Source organism: Orbicella faveolata, unplaced genomic scaffold, assembly GCF_042242905.1.
Source record: "Orbicella faveolata isolate gen_17 unplaced genomic scaffold, um_ofav_v1 contig_3, whole genome shotgun sequence".
Classification (NCBI taxonomy): Eukaryota; Metazoa; Cnidaria; class Anthozoa; order Scleractinia; family Merulinidae; genus Orbicella; species Orbicella faveolata.
In genome coordinates this window covers 13,771,250-13,793,169 of record NW_028301558.1, presented here as the reverse complement: position 1 = coordinate 13,793,169, position 21,920 = coordinate 13,771,250, and the positions used below count along the sequence as shown (strand labels likewise).

Sequence of the window (21,920 nt, the reverse complement as noted above, 5' to 3'; positions counted from 1 at the left end):
TAGTTTAAAACACTGGGTCAAAATTAATAGATGTTTTCTTTAATCATCAAACAGTGGCTTGAAGTTAGACGAACTTCAAGGAGTTCGCTTGGAGCGTCGAACCTTCTCGCCACGTTTGTAGATATACCTACATTTGAGCTGCTATACGACCTTCAGTCAACAATGGTGGTGTTTTCAATTAAGGGGGGGGGGTGGGGGGAGGTTCGAGCTGCTTTAGAGTAAGTATGGTTGTAGAATTTGTCGTTTTCGTCTGAAGTATGTTCTAGGGATATACTGGAGGGGGGCGGGGGAAATTGAAGGTCGGGTTTGTTATGAAAAATAACAGCAAAGAAAGTTCAACGGTGTAGCGATCAAATAACTCTTTAGAAGATGAAAATGAGGGTACAAATGTTAACTGGTGTATAAAGCCTATTTAAGACTAAAATCTACGATTCTAGAAATTAACTTCCAGACCTAAGACATTACGATGTACTCCCGTAGGTAGACGCCCGGAGTAACCGACGAAAATTTTGAAAAGAAAAATCTCCTCCCAGACAAATGAGACCAACTGATCGTAAATATTATGTCAGGAGCCATAATCGGGGACGGAGACCGTAAGTGCGCGCCATTTCTAGTATTGGGGTTGTCCCCATGATATGGGACAATAATTCTATTTTTAGAACAAATTGCACCATCGCCTGCGGCACACGCGCGTACATGCTGCGAGGATTTTTGCGGATGTCGCGCGGGGGAAATGGCGTCCGAAATTCCCGACATTTTTCATGTTTTTGGCCCACAACTCATCGCGTTTACGTCTGTTGGAATTTTGCTTAAGTATTTTCGTCGTAAGCTGCTCCAGTTTGAGTGAAATAAGACATGTACAATGTCGAATTTAGGTATGTTCCGCTTTAAGCTTAGGTATATATCGCTGACCAAGTTGTGTTCCGACGGATGCTTCTTTTACATGAACTGTACATTACCCCACTTTAAATTTCACATATGTTGAAGATTAACAGCTTTTCCATTACACAGCAAAAAACTAGCTGGATATATTTAGATATAGCAGAGCTTCAGGACTTCATACTTTCCTAGCTCCTCTTGCCACTCGCTTGCGAGGAATTTGCCAGTTTATCCACAGGCGGCCCAGACGTTGAATACGATTAATACGTGACAATATTCTGTTAGCGATTGCGTTACAATTTTAGCCGTTTATAGACAACGTATGAGAATGCTTCGAAAATTACTCTAAATGCTACGTGTAGAAAATAATTTAAATAAGATGGCTTACCTTGAGTTTGCATTGCGACGGTTGGAGGCGACTTTGTCACGATGGCGCGGTCGTTAAGTTAGAAATTCAAATCCTGTGCCCAAGATGTATGGGTTATTGACCAAGTGCGAGGTCAAGATGGCAGGATATTGGCCAAGTTCTTTTTTTGCGTGTTTATGGACCGAGACGGAGTCGAGGTCCATAAACTCGCAAAAAAAGAACGAGGCCAATATCCAGCCATCTCGACCGAATAAGCTTGGTCAATAAAGGATTTATTATATGGCTTACGGAGAAATTTTTCTTGCGGGACACGGCGGGTAGTCCCGAGCGGGCAAGATAGCTCCATCTTCCCCGCTCGGGTAGCCAATCACAGCGCAGGATTTGACTCATCTTGCCCGCTCACTGAGCTAGCCATATAACAAAATCGGTTACGGATCGAGACAGAGCAGAAATAGAAAGCAAGAGCTGGAAAACCAGCGATTCTCAGGCGATTAAGATTAACTTTGGAACCTTGGGAGAAAGCGAATGGGAAGAAGAGTTATCGACGGCTGCCATGAGGCAATTTTGACGAGATTAGACCATTTTTGTGGAATTTACGGAGCTTTGGGAGCGTGCCGTCGGGCCAGTGGGTCGCCCGCCTTTCGTTTCTCTTTAGGGGAAGCAAACCGCCAGAAAGTGAAACTCACCTAAATGGCTCTAAACCACCTCCAGGAACCCAGAGACATCAAATAACGCAATGCAAACTCAAAGTAAGCCATTTTATTCAAATTATTTTCTACACGTAGCATTTAGAGTAATTTTCGAAGCATTCTCATACGTTGTCTTATAAACGGCTAAAATTGTAACGCAATCGCCAACAACATAATGTCACGTATTAATCGTATTCAACGTCTGGGCCGCCTGTGGTCTATCGCGGCCGAAAAGTAAAACGAAATTTGCTAGTTTGAGTTTCGCCTGAATTGTAAGCAACGCTAGATGTTTCATCGAGGCCCAATAACTTTACGTCCGTAGATACTGCTCAGTTTTATTTGTGTAAAAATCCAGTAAATTCTCTGTTGTCGATGAACGAGGGCGCCCGCTGATGCTTGTTTAGTACAGTCAGTAAACATCACAAATTGTACTTCCGCCGCAATTTCGTGTGAAAGCGTACGTCGAACTCAAACAATAACTCTATAGTTTTTAAATATGTTTAAGATTGATAAATGTTTGAGAACATATTAAAAGCTAAGCTGAAAATAATCGAATAAAGCAGAAATAATCAGCGAAGTATGAGATATACGATGACCCTTTCTTTAATCAACTTTGAATAACGATTTCCATTTTGTTGATCGAGTTACCAAAACACCTTGTCTATTTTCATTTTCGCAGTGTAAAACTTCACTATGCTTATGTTGAAGAAACACACATGATGTTAGTAGCCTTTTTTGCGTTTGTGAAATTTGTTGCAGCATCTCAGCACAAAAGATAACGAAAGAAATCTTTGTCAAGATTTGTTGACAATTGAAAACACCGACTCGGACTTGAAAGTGCACGAGCTGCACTATGCAAACGAGCTAATTGTACGCGTCAGACTTTCCTTTCAAAAACGTTTGCAAACTCACCAAACAAGCACAAACAATAAGAAACCATCAAAACAGGTTTTGGTTATGATTAACCATTGTCTGAGAAACTCACAAATGAACTCGATACCAGAGTAGAGAGTTTTCTTGCTATATTCTTAAGTCAGAACAAACGAAAAAACATACGCGAAAGCTTACAACTAGCGCGAGCAGATCTTATTATCCACTCCCAGCGGGAGATTGAAGTCTTGTTTTCGACCCTGAAAAACCCACCTTTTCCGTTAGCTCAGAGCATAAAACTACATATAAGCGCCCTGGTTCGTATTCCCCGCCTTATTCCCTGCCTACGCTGGGAAAAATACGCAAGATAATCTCTCAAGGTCTCTCAACTCTCACCATTTGATTACGCAACGTGACAACATCCACGCGAGAGCCTTCGACATGTGCGTGGATCCGCGCGGATATATGACGTCAGGATGGCGCAATTTGTTCTAAAAATAGAAAAATTGTCCCATATCATAGGTGCGCGCGGATCCCAAGACTTACGGTCTCCGTCCCCGATTATGGCTCCTGATTATGTTTAATAACTAGTCATGGTTATGTATGATTGGCAGCTTCAATACCCGGGGGGGACTCCCGTACAAAAAGGACGGGGATGTTTGTCGGAAATTTTGAAAAGAACCCCTAAGAGCTACCACGTGCTATATCGTGGGCGTGGCTTGAAATGTTTTTCACCCAGAAGAGGTACCAACTCCAAAATAGCACGTCATATTTTTTGGCTCAAAACCCTACAAAGTACCGCGAAGCTCCCACTGTGGACGGGTTGAGGCTGAACACTCCGAGAGGTACCAAAACCGCTTTTGTAACTCCTAAGAGATACGACGAGCACCCCTGTCCTTTTCATATTGGAGTTCCCCGCCCCGGGCTTTAATACCGTCGTTTGCAATTGATTGTCTTCCATGTTGGAGTAAAGACTCCATTAACCATGGAAATATAACTCACCTGAATTGGACTCTTAAAAAACGATTCTCAATAAAGGAACCCTTTGATAGATTAGAAGGTAAGTTCAATAAGAGTAGCTGATAAAAGTTAACTTGATCTACAAGTGGTTTTTTCATATAGTGGAGGCTATACAAGGTGGAAAATTCCTTTCTGGCACATTTCCCCCCAATTTAATGAATATTTTGTGATCTTTCATAAAAACGTCCCAATGTTTTCTTATTTTTACGTGAGGATTATCAGTCGAGTCGGTTTTGACTGATTTTCTTAAGGGAAATCAGCCGCTGAAGCAGAAGTTAGGAGCCGGGCCGACTTGTTTTTAATCCTGCATTACGTGAAGCAAAAGGCAAAAAACCATCCACGTGTACAGGATACGCAAGGATTCATTACTTCAGGTCTTCTCAGTTCTTCATTTTGATGGCCATGATGTACCATGTAATTTGATTTTAAAGAGTTTCGACATAAGTTTCTTCAGTCAAGTTTAATTTTTGCTTTCGTTCATAACTGACTTAAGAAACCCGTGCAAAATGCTCTGATCCAGTCAGTGGAACAAAAGTAGACGCTAAGACAAAACAGGGGAAAGATACTAGATGCCAAAAGAAAAAAACTGATTGTAACTTGTCAGTAACATACCAGTTTGTAAGTGACATGCCTCGGGTTCCGTTGAAGTACTTGTGTCAACCGAAAGACATAATCTGAACAAAACACTTCTTTTTGTTTCAGGGCTCTGTATTTTTCGCCCTGCCGGATGGTAACGACCTCCTGTATAACGTGACAGGTAACGCAGAAGGTCCCAAACCTACAAACAATCTACAGAGGGAAATACGTTGTAAGACTCCTTACACTGAAATGCTAACTGTCACGAACTGGCTGAGACTACCCTAGAGGTTTGTAGTATGTCTTGTTTTATGAGAAAACAACGATAAAAACCTTTGTACGCTCTGCTATTGCTGTACAAAATTCAAGAGTGCGTCAAGTAAGCAAGGCCAGGCAAAGCGGAGGTACAGTCGATACATCATGATCGAAATTTAAAATCTTGAGCTTTGGTTTTTATCTCGAGTGATCCAGACTGTTATCTTGGTGTAATCTACCTGAACGCGTAATGATAGAAGTTGCTTCCAAGTGACTATGAGATCATAGTCTCTCGTTGCTTCATAATCTTTTCTAATGTCGAAGTGCTTCTTGCTGGATTGATAAAGCTTTGCCCATGTGCTCATGGTGTTTTGTTCGGGCTATTCACAGTGTTAAAATGACATTTACTGATTTTTTCGTTAGATTTCGCATTATTATAGATATGCGTAAGCCTGATAAACCAGATAATGCTACAACGCTAAAGCTAAAAAAGGGGCTGGACTATATTGATGTTCCGGGGCTTTCTAAGCGGGAGTACAGGCTGAACTTCTTTGCTCATAAAGAGGGAACTTTCAGTGCCAAGGTAAGGAGCATAGATAAGTGATGTTTCTTGACTGTATCGAGTCCTTCTGTTTCTGACTTTATTACGAATTTGCCTCTTGTCCATTTTTTTTTTCTTTTTTTTTTTTGGAGAACTTGCTTTCGCTTTTAACTGGTAGTCATTATTGGAACATAGCTGACCAAAGAATTAGTGGAAGGCTTCACCTTGGTCAAGAAAACTTGTTTAGTTTTCAACATTCTACAACAACTCGGTAACAAGACGATTCATTAAAGAAAGAAATATGGCATCGAAAAGTTATTGAAATAGTTCCATTTTAAAAGGCCTATTGGATTTTTGTGGATTTTTGCATTTTCGCCATTGAAACTGTTGAAGATTCTGTCTTAGCCTACAGATAACTGAAGATGTTCACCTTAATTTCTTTACTCTGCAACAATCAAGAGCTCTTTTTTTTTTTTTCAAGAACACTTTGCTGAAAACATGTTCCCTTGTGGCTAAACAGAAAAAAATGTGTTTTGGCGAAGCCTCCTCGTTTGTCTAGGTCCTTACTACCAGAAGGTTATTGCAAATTCGGCCACTCGTGCCTAATGTCCGTGACATTCAAGGCAGTTCCTCCTGGAGTGATGGCAACCACTGATCTGTCCACGCCCATACGAAAGAGCACCTCACATGTGGTCACGTTACACAATCCCCTTAGTACCCCTGTTACATTCAACTCTCAATGCTCTGTTGCTGATATCCAGCTGCCACCAAGTTTCACTGTTCCGCCCTTTTCAGAGGTCAGTACCAAGTCCATTACATAGACAGTTCCCTGTGGCATGTTTGTTGTTTACTTTATGTTATTTGTGATTGCTGAAGGGAAGGTGTAAGAACCTTCGATCAACAGAGCTGTTGCAATATTTGATAGGTCGTTGATAGGTTTGATAGGTCTTTACGCAATTAGATAGGGAAAATACCTTCCAAAGCCATCTATTTTTCTTTTTTGTCATTATACGATTTGCCGTCTCCTGTTGGTCCTTTGGGCCTTTTCGGTAGGGATGGCAATTTAAACTCGCATACCTGCTAATTTCCAGTAGATCATCTTCGTCGGATTGTTCTACATTTAATAGGCCCTTTGCACGATCCGGTCAAAATGCAAAATCAGTGGGACTACCAAAACAATGCCACTCGTACCAGTCCACCTGGACCTGCCTTTGTTTTGGAAGTCCGACTGCGGAACTTGCTCACCAGCATGTGTGATTTTGCACCATGTGACCGGATCGCGCAAAGGGCCTATTCTCGTCTTTTTATCCTCATTTGCAGGGTTCGTGTATGTTTGAATACCTGCCTCTAAAGGCTGGTGAACTGACTGGCCGACTGTCCTTCAGCAGTTCAGAATTGGGTGTTTATCAGTACGATCTTAACCTGACCGCTACGCCTGCTGGCACGGAGGCCCCAGTCCACTTTCGCGCAGGCCTTGGGACAGGTCAAAGCCAGACGTGTCGGTTTGTGAACTTTGCCAAGTCTAAAGTTGAGTACAGCTGCAAGGTGATACAAGCTTCTCATTTGTCGTTTCGAAATGGAATTAGTAGTAATGTCGCAGCTCTTACTCATTCAAAAAAAAAAAAAAAAAAGAGAAAAAACGAAAAAAAGAAAAACAAGAAATGATGATTTGTTTCAAGGAGTTAAATCACGGTTTGCTCATCTTGAAATGTTTAGCCAAATTTTTTTTAAGTTTGTCGTTTGCAATCCGTGCTACTCTTTTGCATCCTCGACCATCCTTGTTCCTTTATGGTTTAGTATTATCTCTTTGGTGTTTTTCTATCTTAGTAAAGTACTATTTTCACGCAGACAAAATAACTCAAAATGCCATCTGGTCGGAGAATTGATCTCAAAGTGCTTTGGATGTTCGTAGCCTTTGGCCCGTCACGCACTCCAAAAAATGCCTGTATTGGAGGTAATTCGGACGATACGGTTTATAATATTGCAATTAATCCTGAACACTTGGAATTCAAATTACTGGGCTACGATTGAATCAGTAATGTATATAAATGCCCAATGTATCTTTTGGAATAATTTTGGACTTTCAGTTACGGCGTTGGTACTTCTAACGGAGTTTTCTTTTCACTCAAGGTGGATAACACGGACTTCCACGTTGAAAAGAACATCACCGCAGCCTCGGCGTCAAGTGGAGGTACAGAGGTGGGCGTGGAAGTGACGTATGAGCCGTCCTGTCTGGGGGATACGCGGGCCACCCTGACTGTGTTTTCCGCTGTTGGAGGTGAATACGTGTTTCCTCTGTTTGGGCACTGCACTCCTCCAAAACCTCAAAGGCCCTACTCCGTCAAGGCTGGCGTTACCACTTCGATTCCGTTTAAAAACGTGTTTTCACACACCACACAGTTTACCTTTTGAGTGGATAGTCCTTGTTTTAATGTGAAGGCGAATGAAAGCATCCGAGATAAAAAGACCCATAATGTCGTCGTTGGCTTTGAGGGTAACCAAGGTGGTTCCAAGGCGCCGCGCATGGGCAGACTTATGGTCACTTGCCCGAGGAGCGTCGGTGCTGCGGAAATGTTACTTGGACCTTCTATTTGAAGGGTGTGACTCCATGAAAATAAAGAGCGTAAACAATGTACATAAGTTATACGCCCTAGGTGCAGAACTTTCATCATGAAGAAAGATTTCTGTTTTTATTTAACGTATATATGCATACGTATACATGCTGTGCACCATTTTTTACTTTCGCGTACGCGTGCATCAATGTTTGCATTGATTTGTAACGTCATGTTACAACGGTTGGGATAAATTATTACTCTTTTGTTTAATACCATCGGTAGTATGGAATTGCTAGGAACTTTTTTTTGAAGAATAAAGTTATGGATTTAAATGATACTGGTTTTCTTCTTCTCACCAACTTTCGTCTCAAGTCAATGAACTTAGCAAACATTTGGTTTTCAATGTAAGTAGTCTGACTTTCCTTAGTGAAATCTTCTTGTTGACTCTTGACGGAGTGCACAAAAGTTGCAGTAGGTCACAGGAGGTAACGCAAAGAAAAATTGCCAAATAAACGCAGTACAGCGTGAAACATGGACAAGTACCGAAACCGCATTTACGAATGGTAGGATATAGTTGGCCACGCCTTGCATCCGTGGCCAACTATGAACTCAGATTCGCGTCAAACTCTTTGCGTGCACCTTCGATTACGAAGTGGCGACCAACGACAGTAGGCAGTAGATTTTTATTTATGATTCTTTATTACCTTTAACAGCGCCATAGAAAGCCTGGTGACGGTTGAATTTTGGTGAAATTCAATTACTTGCATGCACGTTTTGTTAGCTGTAAAAAAATGTGATCAAAAATCACGAGGTCGAATACATTCATTAAATACTTCAAAAATCCCTACAATACGTAGTTTGCTTTATTTTTTAACATGTAAATGCTGGAAAGGCGTAAGGTGGCTCGTACCAGTTTTCAGGTTTTTGACGACTCATAACTTTGTAAGAATAGAACAAAAAGGCAGACCAGGGCCACCGTAATATTTTTGTAGGTTTGGATTATATAATTTATACCTGACTTAAAACAGCTGTTATTTTGTCGTCAGCAGTTACCATGGCAACATTCCAAAAGGATTTTCCAGACCTGATTTTTCGTTCATGTCACTATTAACTAAAAAATTAACCCGGTGACCCCGAGTTTTTTGTTTTTTTTTTTTTTATCAATAGCTTTTGACATCTGAAAATGAAAATGTACGACAATTTTAAAATAATTTTACGGAGCCGATTTCTTGTAAACTTGGAAAAACAACAATTTGCACAAAGTGCAAATTTCCTTCCGTAGAACTTGTATATTTTTTTCTGACGCCTCCTCTCAGTAATAATATCATATTAAAACAATAAAAAGAAGGAGTCACCGGGCTTGTTTTCATGCAAGAGCCTTCGCGAGTTCCACTATTCCCACGCGCGTAGACACGCATTCAAAAATCCAGACGTTTTAAGATCAGCAGTTGCTCATGAGCTGTTTTGACTACCGCTGACTGCTTCGTGTGCCCGCGCGGGCGAGCGGGCTCCGAACAGGCGTTTTGTTTTGTTTGCTGCTAAAACATCATTTACAGTTGTAGTTGTTGTTAAAAACAACCTCCTGGGCTTACTCTGTAGGATTTTTACACAAATTCTAGGTAGGTTTGTTATGTTTTACGAGTCCTTTATACGCTCCCGGTGGCTGTCACGATCGATCGAGTTTCCTTTGAAATTTGGGAAACATTGAATTCTTAAATACATAGAAGTCACTTAAGTTGTTCTAGCAGACAAAGCCTCTTTTATATGCGAACTTCGTCTCCAACAGTACAAAAGTGATCTTGCGCGAAAAAAGCCGCGCGCCGCCATATTTTGTTTCGGTCTTTCGGGTTTTAAATCTCACGCCTTTATCGTGCGTGTTACACACGCGTGACGCACGATGGTGATCTACTCCCCACGCGGGAAAACTAGTACCAGCCACCTTAATGATTAAAGTTAAACTAACTTTAAGAGCTCGGTCATACTTAATAATATACTATCCCTAATATATATACTATTGCAGGAAAAAGATAACTGGCGTGTATTACAATATCCTTTTCTTGCGAAACTTCGTTTCATCCAGATGAGGATTCGTGAGGGCCAGCCAGTGAGGCGGGGAATGTGCAAAAAAATCAAACTAATTCTTCACTCTGAGATTCGAATTTGCCATAAGGCTGATAAGGAAGTATATTATAGTACAGATTTTCTTGAAAAGGCTGCTTATAAACAATTACTGGATGAGGTTTTTGTGATATCCAGAATAATCAAGGTCAAGGTAGGGGTTATCAGCCGAAGCCGAAGGCTGAGGCTGAATAATAACCTTGATTATTCTGGATATCACAAAAACCGAGTCTAATAATTGTTTTATTACACATTGAACGAAAAAAAACCTGGAAGTCATGTTTTTGCTTCTTCACTTACGGCAAGTAACACAAAGCGCGTGAACTTGATATGATTACCCTTAGAAATCATGCACCGCGGTCATACATGACATGATTACCCGTGACCTTGAGTGTCCTTGACATGATTACTGTACAATCTGCAACTAGATGACGTCACAGGCGCTGAATTCGAAATTCACTGTACGTTTTCAGCCAATCAGAAAGAGATCGTGAGTTCAGTGTATAATAATATCTATACACGTACCCTCCGCTGAAATCTGGCTCAAGTTTTAGTATTGTTGGTCAGTTATTAGATCGTGCCATAACACTTGAATTTTCCTAAGGTGTGATAACCCTGATTTCTAGACCAGCTTGAATAATAAACTTTCTGTCTGCCGCTTGCATCCCCAAACCTCAGCTGCTTAACTGGAAGCCGTGTCTTGTCAACGAGAAGACCGCTGTCTTCACGCCATGTATTGTCATTTGCATCACAATTGCAATTACGCCAGGAGTTGGCACATGAGTTGGTCATCCCGCATGCGCACTTACCACTGCCAGGCGACGCTCCACCCCAGTACGTCATCTTACCAGAATCACGTGACACCCACCAGGCATATCCACCATCGAACATCCTTGAATTATAGCACTCGTACTTGATAAACTGTTCACAGTGTGAGGAGACTCTAGTTAAACTCGCCAGCTGATTAAGATCCGCTCCTGTATAATCTATGTTGAGCGTGTAACTCCCAGGACTGCTATACCCACTCACCAACGTTCTGCTCTCACCGTTATGGCTGATGACTGTCACGCCAACTCCATTTTTGTCACTCATGTCACAATAAACTGTAAACGCTGCTAGGCCTCCCGCGCCATCCGGATCAATGACGTAACTTCCGCTTACACTGCTGACGTATTTTCTTATCACAGAGCAGGAAGGAGCGTTTAATAGAGAATTGATTTTGACTCTAGCTTCTATTGTTGACAGAGCATTGGATGCCCTGCAGGTATAATTTCCTTCGTGTGATTTCTTGATGTTCTGAATGAACAATGTTCCATTCAGCAGAGCACTGGACTCTTTAGGGAGTGAAGACTTGCCATCCTTTGTCCAAGCGATTGTAGTTCTCAGGTCACTCGCGGCCACACACGGCAGCACAATACTTGTACCGATCATAGGCGTCAGCTCTTGAGGAGGGCGAACTTTGAACAGGATTCTAGAGAATACCATCAATTGAGCCGTGTCTGTTACTGATCCTAGAATATTCTCTGCTTTACATATGTATGTTCCTCTGTCCTTCTTTGTCACACGGTATATTTTCAGTGTTCCATTAATCACTTCAGTTCTGTTTTCGGGTAATCTACCGACTGACTTGGACCACGTGATACTTGGTTGCGGATGACCAGTAGCAGTGCAGGTGGTGGTGACGTTCCGTTCTTCCTTGGCCAGAAGTCCGTTGGATGACAACATGACACGAGGAGCGACTGCAAAGAAATTTAACTTTAAATGAGGAAGTTATGATCCACTGTCTGTTGGAAACATAATTCTCAGACTGTCGGACACAAGGTCAGGATGAAGACTACTACACCAATGTCTTATAACCTCGTTCACAGCTACATGTATCGGACAAAGTAAATGCCGTGCCACTCAGCAACTTGGTGTCATTTACACAGGAAGCCACTGAAGTTAATTTTTCCCGAAAAGTTGCTTTAAGATGTTTTTTTTTTTTAAGGTAGCTTTTTATTTGTCTTTCTTCCTCTGAGAAATTCTGGAACATGCAACAAACAGCATAGATAAACTAGTAGTAATCAGAGATTATGAGAGTGCGTTCGACGCTCTCACTTTAATATATAATTATATATCGTAAGTAAATGATTTCACTAGCTGACTTTCAACCTTTGTCTATTGCTAAAATCATCATTTTTCAGCAGCAACCGAGGTTTTACAGTCAGATATGCACAGTGTCAAAGTCCATGCTAGTGAAGAGGTCACGATTTGTTTATACGTTGCGTGACGCTGCCAGTTTCTGTAGTCTCTCAAGTTTCATAGAATATTTAAATTACGTACATTATTCTAAGCTAGCATTTGCAGTCGCGTGCTCGTTTCGCGACTAATTCGAGTACTTCCCCTGATGAATAAAGTAGTCTTATGGATCTTGCTTGCCTTCAGAGTACTTTTCCACCGATCTGTCGCGACTGGAACTAATCAACAAATGCAATCAAAATGTAGCTGTTACCACGGTTTATCATCCCAAAGCCAAGTCGTGTTAATAAACAAGGACAATTCCCTCAGATTGCGATAAATGCTGCCGTCGAAGCGTTTAAATTCGCAAAATCTAACGCTGAGAGCACATAATAGCGAGGCGTACGGCGACTGAATGGAAAGAAGTCAAAAAAAGATCCATCGGAAAGACGAGCTCACATGGCCTGCTCACATACTCACATGTTCGCCACATGTCTTATCACATGTCTTAGCATTAAACAGTACCAGTTTACTGGCCGTGACATGCCCCTGCCAAAATCAAGCGGGGTGGCCATTTTGGTGTCCTTACAGGAATGTGGTTTTTTTCAGCCTAGAACCGTGCACAGGGAGACCAACTCTGAAAAGCCACAGGTCAAAATTAGGTTTGCGTTCCACTTCGTCGAACGCAATAACATTGGCGATAAAAGTACCTGATCGTAAAACCTTGATGTGGTCGTGTTCCCAGGGGCGAATTCAGGATTTTTCAAGGGGGGAGGGGGAGGGGTTGGCTGGTACAGACGGACGTACACAGAAAATATTGCAATTTGAGAATTAGGACCTAATTGAAAACTGTTACACCAAAACTAATAGCAATGCCACCGGGAAAAGGTAGAAATTACGATGAGGTACTTGCCCTGAGTGTTTGCCTTTTCTGTCATAATGTTCACAATCTTTTTCAGTTTTAGTTTTAGTTTTTGCTTCCCCATCCACCCCCTCCCCTAAATCCGCCCCTCCGTAAATAATTTGACAAGTGTTTTTGGATTCGTCCTCATATCTAATACAAATAAACTCAGCTGCCTTGTTAACTCTGAGACTAGAAGACTACAATTATAATGCATAAAAACAACTTACACTGAACAGTTAATTTGGCAGAGGCATTGACTTGTCCCAGCAAACTGTCAGCTCTGCAGCTATAAACTCCGTCGTCTCCAGGTCTAACGTCCTTCACAATCAGAGCGCCACTGGACTCTACCACGTAACGACCCACAGGAAGCAGTGAATCCAGCTTAGACCATGTGACTTTTGGTCTTGGATTTCCATCCGCTGTACATATCAAGATGGCTGTTTGACTTTCATTGACTGTCATTCCAACAGGATGCTCCAGCAAAGATGGGGCCAAGAGGGACTGGCCCGGGTCACCTTTATCACCTTTCATACCCGGCGGGCCTCTAGGTCCCACGGGACCGGGTTCTCCTGGAATTCCAACATCCCCCTTTATACCCATCGGTCCTTGACTTCCTATTGGTCCATGTTTACCAGGAGATCCGTTTGAGCCGGGTCTCCCTGGGGGACCTGGTCTCCCTCGGGTTCCCGTTCTCCCTCGTCTTCCCGTGTTCCCCTTTGGTCCTGCACGGCAGAGCGTGTGATCTTTAGCACAGACTTGGTTTTGCAGCAGGCTGAGCTCTTGTTTGATCAACACTTGTACTTCAGACAAATGCTCTTGTGATAAGCTGCGTTTCTCTCTTGTAATGCTTTCCTGATGACCTAGTAAAATAAAAAAAACGATCATCAATTCTAAACTTTATCGAATTCTTTTCTAAGAAGGGATCGTACAGTTTTAGTTTCATGCTTATTTAGTCGGGCCTTCTACAACGGGGACAAAAAAATTGATTGTTTTTGCACGCTGTGACCACACAAGGTCAATCATACGTACGTAACCTTAGTTGTTATATTTTACCCCTTGAAAGAAAGATTATTCTTAAAAAAAAATAACCGTCTGATGGCAAATTCTAGGAAAATGCTCCGCACGTCGGTATATTAAATCGACGCTGCTATATGATAGTCACGTTGTTAATACGTTTTGTGAGAGTAAATCTGGTGAGTTACTGGAAAGATTATATACTGAGTGGATTCCTAATGTGGCCTTCTGACATTACAAACAGTCCTAGATCCGAATAAGGAATATGAAAGCATCCAGGTCGACGAGAATAATGGTAATGATAAAGGATTAATTGAGCTTATACCTTAGTAAGGTGATCTAGAATTGGCTCTCGGCCCAGACTAGAATCATTTAATCTGACTTCCATAACAATAACATGGCAATCCGGCCATTTCTCAGATTTATGGTGAAATGCATTCTTATTCTGGCTTCAGTCAAAAATCAAGGAGAAATTAAAATTAAAGTATAGAATTACATGTATCCTCGCCAAGAATATTCTACAGTGTAATTAGATTTAAGTGCTAAAGAAACCAACCTTTTGATGCTTGCCAGTGGTTGCCAGCTGCAACCCGCCATTTTGCGAGGTTTTGTTGTACTTTTCGAAGGATTTCTGTCTCCATGTTATCACAGAATGTTACTGAGTGTGATATCAGTCGATGATGTTCTTGTATTCTGAGTTCCACGTGAATCAGCGCGATACAACACACAACAGACAACAGCAAGCCTGACCCGGAACACAAGCGGTCCAGTGTCTGTCTTCTGTTCGTCTGCTTCTCTTGTTTATCTTGCTGTTTCATAGTTATTTTTCTCGTTATAGACCGAAGATGTCACAGATGTCTCACTGAGAAATCAACCATAGGGCGTGCAATGACTACAGCGCGGATTAACTTGCTGCACTCGCTTGAAATATTTACTGTAAGTGATATGCAATAATAGATGGTAAAAATAGTTGAACTTGGCACTACTTGCTTTAGTTTACCTTACCATGCAGTATTATCACAGGAAATCGGTTTATAATTGTTTTTATTTGTTTTGGCTTTAGACCAACGGGATGTGCATCAGTGGATCGCTGCGTGGTTTAAAACACTGGGTCAAAATGAATAGATGTTTTTTTTAATCATTCAACAGTGGCTTGAAGTTAGACGAAATCCAAGGAGTTCGCTACACTTGAGCTGCTATACGAGCTTTGAACAGTTAACAACAGTGTAATCAATGGTTTTGGTTTTCGAGCTGCTTTCGTGTGAGTATGGTTATAGGCCTTATAGAATTTGTGTTTTTCGTCTGCCGGTAGGTTCTTAGGGATATACTAGCCGGGGGGGGGGGGGAATTGAAAGTCGGGTTTGTTGTAAAAAAAAAAAATCTTCAAACCCTCAAGAGAAGAACAACAGTAACAAAGAAAGGTCAATGGTGCAGCGATCAAATAACTCTTTAGGAGATGAAAATGAGAGTACAAATGTTAACTGGTGTACAACTGCTAACTGGTGTATTTTAGACTAAAAATTACAATTCTAGATATTAACCTCCAGACCTGATAGCCTAAGGCATTACGATGTAGTCCCATAGGTAGACTCCCGGGGTAACCGACGAAAATTTTGAAAAGAAAAATTACGTCCCAGACAAATGAGATAAATGAGACCAACTGATCGTAAATATTATGTTTAACACACTAGTCATGGTTATGTATGATTGGCAGCTTTAATACCCGGGGGGGACTCCCATACAAAAAGGACGGGGATGTTTGTCGGAAATTTTGAAAAGAACCCGTAAGAGGTACCAAGTGGTATATCGCGGGCGTGGCTTGAAATGTTTTTCACTCAGAAGAGGTACCAATTCCAAAATAACACATCATCATATTTTTTGGCTCAAAACCCTCCAAAGTACCGCAGAGTTCCTGCTGTGGACCTTTGGTGGCTTAACATCCTAAGGGGTACCAAAACCGCTATTATAACTCCTAAAAGATACGACGAGCACCCCCGTCCTTAGGCTCGATTTCCGCCGCTTTCTCGAGTCCGGTCTACGTTCGGGGGAGGAGCGCGGGCTCCTTTCCCGAGCAGCGGCTTGTAATCGAGCCTACCCGTCCTTGTCATATTGGAGTTTCCCGCCCCAGGCTTAAATGCAGTCGTTTGACTGTCTTCCATGTTGAACTGAGTAAAGACTCCATTAAGCCATGGAAATATAACTCACCTGAAATGGAATTTCTCAAAAAAATACGATTCTCAATAAAGGAACCCTTTGATAGATTAGAGGGTAAGTTCAATAAGAGTAGCTGATAAAAGTTAACTTGACCTACAAGCGGTTTTTTCATATGGGGGAGGCTATTCAAGGTGGAAAATTCATTTTTGGCACTTTCCCCCCCCCCCCCCCCCCCCCCAGTTGAATGAAAAAACACTAGATATTTTTATTGGATTATTCCGTCAAAGTGCTTCTCCAAATAACTGTCTAAGCTTTTGAATTTTAGTGGTTCTTGTAACTCATTTGTTGTATGACTATGGAGTGAAAAGGTCGACGAATTTGGTCTTAAAAAGCGCACGGAACGTGGGCTAATGCCAAAAATTGAGCGGATTTCGAAAATAACTCGGATCGCGGATCAGCTGTGAATTTTCGCCAGGATTCCGACCTCCTGTTTTGAAGTTCAGACCGTGCGAGTTTGTTGATGCTGGTCACTTGCCATGCAGATATTTTGTGATCTTTCATAAAAACGTGTCAAAGTTCACGAAACAGACAAAAGCAATTGATTTTTATGTAACATCATGCATGGTCAAAAGAAAGGGCACGTGACCAACATTTATTCGTCACGCAACTGGCACTCCTGGAACAAGCTTGCGGGAAGTGTTTTCGAATGCAAACTACGCAAATTACAAATGACATTCCCCGGCATGAGCCTCCATTGCAAGCTAGTTCCAGTCCAATACCGAGAATACACAAAAAAATCACCTATTTACGTAGACCAATCACGTGCTTTCACATCCTGGAAGAATATATAAGAATAATGACCGCGGACAAATATCCGCACATATTTTTGTGCCAATTGGTGGCCATTGTTTATTTATTTTAGACATCGATGAATGCGGCAATGTAAGCCATAAATGCGACCAGAATGCGAACTGTGCCAACACTTTTTTTTCTTATAGCTGTTCCTGCAAAGAAGGATTCATTGGAGGTGGACGTGCTTGTTACTGGATGTAATAATGAATTTGAGTACGTTTGGCTACAGGACAAATCGGTTAGATTTATGTAATATTGTATTTGTTCGGGCACCAAATGCGACAAATGTGAGACAAATATGGTATCATAATTGTGCATGGCAAATGTGGAACAAATACAGTGTAATAAGATTGCAGCAATGACTACAGGATAAATATGACGAAACACTATTTAATAATTAGATTATGAGCTGGACATTTCCATTAAATGAGGCTTATGTAGTTGATTATTTCTCTACATATTTTAAAAGAAGTACTTAAGTTCACGCTTAATAAAGCAAAAATGCGCGCGGTTCAAATTGATGTTCAAAACTTGCAGTTGTTTACTCGCTCTCATTAGAAAAAAAAAATTAGTAAACGCTGCCATTTTGTGGACGACCTCCAGCCACTGCACACAAATGGCTGATAGCGTACCAGTAGCTTAGACAATCAGATTGCAGCATTTGCATTAGTATACGAGCAGAATTCTTCTTATATGGCATGGATACTGTGTTGACAGTCATGCTTATACATGTTTCTGTTCATTGCTGTGTCCATGAGAAAACCAGGCAGGAGGTGATACAGCTCAAATCACCGATTTCGTTCAAACTTGCCACAAATGTTGGTCATCCCGCATTCGCACTTTCCACTACCAGGTGATGCTCCACCCCAATACGTCATCTTACTAGAATCACGTGATACCCACCATGCCACTCCGCCTCTGAAAATTCTTGAATTATAACACTCGTACTTGATAAACTGCTCACAGTGTGATGAGACTCTGGTGAGACTCGACAGCTGCGAAAGACTCGCTCCCGTGTAATGAATGTCACGTGAGTAACTACCAGAACCACCATACCCATTCACGTGCGTTTTGCTTTCACTGTCGTGACTGATGACTGTCACGCCAACTCCATTTTTGTCATTCATATCGCAATAAACTGTAAACGGTGCCAGACCTCCCGCGCCATCTGGATCAATGACGTAATTTCCGCTTACTCTGCTGAAGTGTTTTCCTGTCACAGAACAAGAAGTCGCAATAATTGGAAAATTGATTTTGACTTTAGCTTCTATTGCTCTAAGAGCATTTGTTGCTCTACAGGTGTAAGATCCCTCATGTGATTTCTTGACGTCCTCAATAAGCAGTGTTCCATTCAGTAGAACATTAGACTCTACAGGAAGTGAAAACTTGCCATCCTTTGTCCAAGCGATTGTCGTTTTCAGATCACTCTCGGCCGCACACGGCAGATGAACACTGTAACCAATCAGAGGAGTTATTTGTTGAGGAGGACGTACTTTGAAATGCAAACGAGAAAATATCGTGAGTTGAGAAGTGCCCAATGCTGATCCCAGAATATTCTCTGCCTTACAGATATATGTTCCCCTTTCCCACTTGGTGAGACTGTAAATTGTCAAGGAACCATTCATCACCTCAGATCTGTCTTCAGGCAAACTACCAAATGCTCTGGACCACGTGACACTAGGCTGCGGCTGACCAGTAGCAGTGCAGGCGATGGAGACATTTTGCTCTTCCTCGGCCAATCGTTCACGAGATGACAAACTGATCTGTGGGGCGACTGTAGAGAAAATTAATTAAAACAATTACGACTTGGTTCCATAGATTTCGAGCAATCTAGGTTCTATGAACATTCAAAGCTACAGGTGTCATAGGAAACGATGGTGACCGAAAAGACACGATTTTGCCGCATTGATACATTTTCACAAGGAACCGCTGAACTGAATTTTTCCTGCGTAAGGCAAATAAACGCTTTTCTAATGAGGTTTTAAATAGATAAATAACCATTAAATGAAACTGCTTGAAATTAATCTTCTTGGAATTAATTAGAAAGAGAAATTAAAGGAGCTACGAACGTCACGGTTTGACGCATCTTGAAAAGTTAAGCCTTAATTTTTCAAGTTCGTCGATTGTAATCCTTGTTAATCTTCTTCATCCTTAACCATCCTTGTTTCTTTATGGTCTATTATTGATTATTTCTTCGGTGTTTTTCTATCTTAGCAAACTATTATTTTCAGGTTTCTTTCAATTTAAAGGTAATTTTGTACGTGGCCAAAATAACTCAAAATACCGTGACTGAGCTCCTTTAAGGGTATGTCTTCTTACTTGACATTTTAGATCTAAATAATATCTACAAGATAAAGATTGTACTCTTGGCTCATAAAACTCAATTAAAATGATAAAATGAGTAATCCAGTTGTTTTCTCTGGTGCTCTTACACTAGTGTCATAACCACAACACCAGGTTTGCATCAAATCAAAAGTTCTATGGGCCAAAAAACTCAACTAGATATGGACAATCGGCATTCCAACTTTGTGCATAATAATAATGATGATGATGATATTATTATTATTATTATTATTATTAATAGTCATTTACGGGGCGCTTTTTCCATTAATGTCCACAAGCGCTTTACAGTGTGCGTAGTGAAATAAAATTATAAAACCTAAGAATAACTTCCTCTTAGCCTGAAAGACTTACGATATAATTCCTTTAAGATGCAGTATAAGCAACACCTCTTAAAAAAATATAGGTAATAATAATCACTTGTATTTCATTAATGTATTTTCAGTAATGTATTCCTACGTAATGCATTTTTGTTCTCCGCGTTTACCTTAACATGGTGGTAACAAGCTCGAAAGCCAATGGCTACTCTGGTTATCACGTACATATATTTTTTATTCTTTCCATAGCCATATGCAACACCTCTTAAAAAATATAGTTAATAATAATCACTCGCATTTCTGTAATGTGTTTTCAGTCATGTATTCTTGCATAATGCATTTTTGTTCTCCGCATTTACCTTAACATGGTGGTAACCAGTTCGAAAGCCAATGGCTACTCTGGTTATCACGCACATATTTTTTTATTCTTTCCATAGCCATATGCAGCATATATTCTATTCTCATTTTTACTTTATAATACTGATGTAAATTAGTTCTGCAAATAGTGCGCAATAAAAGTTGATTGTTTGATAGATTGATTCTTATTCAAGCCAAAATCCATTTTTGAAGTCTTTCTCCTTTATCTCTCATATACCGTTTCTGCTCATCCCTAGGGAATTATACACTCAAGTGCATTGTTAACATACTCAGATGATCACTCTGACGCACAAAAGTAAACCAACTTACACTGAACAGTTAATTTCGCCGAAGCATTCACACGTCCCAGCAAATTCTCAGCTCTGCAACTATAAACACCGTCGTCTCCAGGTCTAACGTCCTTCACAATCAGCGCACCACTGGACTCTACCACGTGACGACCCACAGGAAGCGATGAATTCAGCTTAGACCACGTGACTTTTGGTCTTGGATTCCCATCCGCCGTACATTTCAAGATGGCTGTTTGACTTTCATTGACTGTCATTTCAACAGGACCCTGCAGCAGAGAAGGAGCAGAGATGGACTGGCCCGGATCACCCTTGTCGCCTTTCATACCCGGCGGGCCTCTAGGTCCCACGGGACCGGGATCTCCCGGAATTCCAACTTCCCCCTTTATACCCATCGGTCCTTGACTTCCTATTGGTCCATGTTTCCCAGGAGGTCCATTTGAGCCGGGTCTCCCTGGGGAACCTGGTCTCCCTCGGGTTCCCGGTCTTCCTCGTCTTCCCGTGTTCCCTTTTGCTCCTGTACGGCAGAGCGTGTGATCTTTAGCACAGACTTGGTTTTGCAGCAAGCCAATTTCTTGTTTGATCAACACCTGTGCTTCAGAGACTGTCAAGGGTAAGTTATGTCCCGGTGATATGTTTCGTTTCTCTCTTGAAATGCTGTGCTGATGATCTAGTAAATAAAACATTATCGTTTCCGAGTTAATAGTGAAATCAAATGACCACGAGCCTGCGAAAGGAGACGTATATTATTCTTTTTAAGATTTACACCAGGCTAGAGGCATTGAACAGCAAGAATAACGGAACCTGATTGTTTCAGCGCGCTATATCAATATTGATCAACTACTGATGTGTTGTGCTTTATCTTTGATTTATGTTTAACATAAAAAAACGGATGTTCTGTGAAAAAGATCGACTGTGATTGTACAAGTAGCCTCTCAAGTTGATCATACATGGGTTGATTATATACGTTAGGATAAAAAGCAAATACTTCTTTTCTGGACCATCATGATACAATGTCAGTTTTGTCACGGGCTAATTACATTAAAATAGAACTTGGCACAAGTAACATAATTTTAACCCCTAAAGGGTATCGGAGATCCCCTCAAAAAAAAGCTTCCTTTCCAAACTTTTCGTTAACTCTAAATTTATGCTGCACTTTCCACACATACTGTTTCGGGAAAATAGTCCCCCCATTGGTATTATCATAAATATAGAAAGTACATTAAAATGATCAGTAAGGCCTTGTGAAATAGCAAACAGCCCTAGATCCAAATATAGAACTTGAAAGCATGCCAGACGAGCATAAAATGTTTACACGTGTAGACGAGAGTTAAATACATAAAGATGACCTTGTTTAGAATAAACTGCCATCAAAGATTGATAGATTTGCCTTGTTTAACAACAACAACGGAGTCTGTTCTGAATCGTCTCTAAATGTGTGGCTGCAATCTTAAATTTACTGGAAAAGTTCTCCGGGTAGAATTATATTTCTATACACTTTCTATATGCTAGTGGGATCTTAGTAGTAAGAAATATACATGTGCTGTACGTTGTGTACAGTCAGCTCTCTCACAGTTCGGTTTCATG

General features: G+C 41.1%; 3 protein-coding genes and 1 long non-coding RNA gene across 4 annotated transcripts; 2 read left to right on the top strand and 2 right to left on the bottom strand.

Annotated features, from left to right (window-relative positions):
- Positions 1–6,184: 6,184 nt before the first annotated feature.
- On the top strand, positions 6,185–8,060 carry LOC149106514 (axonemal central pair apparatus protein HYDIN-like). Its single transcript, XM_089298574.1, has 2 exons — positions 6,185–6,742; positions 7,328–8,060. The coding sequence occupies exons 1-2, from the start codon at positions 6,527–6,529 to the stop codon at positions 7,607–7,609; spliced, it is 498 nt and encodes a 165-aa protein (XP_089154700.1). The 5' UTR covers positions 6,185–6,526; the 3' UTR covers positions 7,610–8,060.
- Positions 8,061–8,432: 372 nt separating this feature from the next.
- Positions 8,433–14,956, bottom strand: LOC149106513 (uncharacterized). Its single transcript, XM_089298553.1, has 3 exons — positions 14,562–14,956; positions 13,219–13,851; positions 8,433–11,609 (listed from the first exon to the last, which is right to left on the bottom strand). The coding sequence occupies exons 1-3, from the start codon at positions 14,821–14,823 to the stop codon at positions 10,441–10,443; spliced, it is 2,064 nt and encodes a 687-aa protein (XP_089154679.1). The 5' UTR covers positions 14,824–14,956; the 3' UTR covers positions 8,433–10,440.
- Positions 14,107–17,453, top strand: LOC149106512 (uncharacterized). Its single transcript, XR_016209958.1, has 3 exons — positions 14,107–14,300; positions 15,069–15,266; positions 17,158–17,453. It is a non-coding gene; the product is annotated as an uncharacterized LOC149106512 (long non-coding RNA).
- Positions 17,454–17,637: 184 nt separating this feature from the next.
- LOC110047540 (peroxidasin-like) lies at positions 17,638–21,515 on the bottom strand. The gene is made up of 2 exons (XM_089298561.1): positions 20,356–21,515; positions 17,638–18,785 (listed from the first exon to the last, which is right to left on the bottom strand). Exons 1-2 carry the CDS (start codon positions 21,017–21,019, stop codon positions 17,800–17,802), a joined length of 1,650 nt encoding a protein of 549 aa, XP_089154687.1. The 5' UTR covers positions 21,020–21,515; the 3' UTR covers positions 17,638–17,799.
- Between the last annotated feature and the right edge of the window lie 405 nt (positions 21,516–21,920).

Excerpts from the sequence above, each read along its gene's own strand:
- LOC149106513 (XM_089298553.1), bottom strand. The coding sequence starts at position 14,823 with ATGAAACAGCAAGATAAACAAGAGAAGCAGACGAACAGAAGACAGACA. Across the intron at positions 13,852-14,561 it reads CCACTGGCAAGCATCAAAAG|GTCATCAGGAAAGCATTACA; the intron begins GTTGGTTTCTTT and ends TTATTTTACTAG. Across the intron at positions 11,610-13,218 it reads TGCCAAATTAACTGTTCAGT|TCGCTCCTCGTGTCATGTTG; the intron begins GTAAGTTGTTTT and ends ATTTCTTTGCAG.
- LOC149106514 (XM_089298574.1), top strand. The coding sequence starts at position 6,527 with ATGTTTGAATACCTGCCTCTAAAGGCTGGTGAACTGACTGGCCGACTG. Across the intron at positions 6,743-7,327 it reads AAGTTGAGTACAGCTGCAAG|GTGGATAACACGGACTTCCA; the intron begins GTGATACAAGCT and ends TTTTCACTCAAG.
- LOC110047540 (XM_089298561.1), bottom strand. The coding sequence starts at position 21,019 with ATGTTTTATTTACTAGATCATCAGCACAGCATTTCAAGAGAGAAACGA. Across the intron at positions 18,786-20,355 it reads GGCGAAATTAACTGTTCAGT|TCGCCCCACAGATCAGTTTG; the intron begins GTAAGTTGGTTT and ends TTTTCTCTACAG.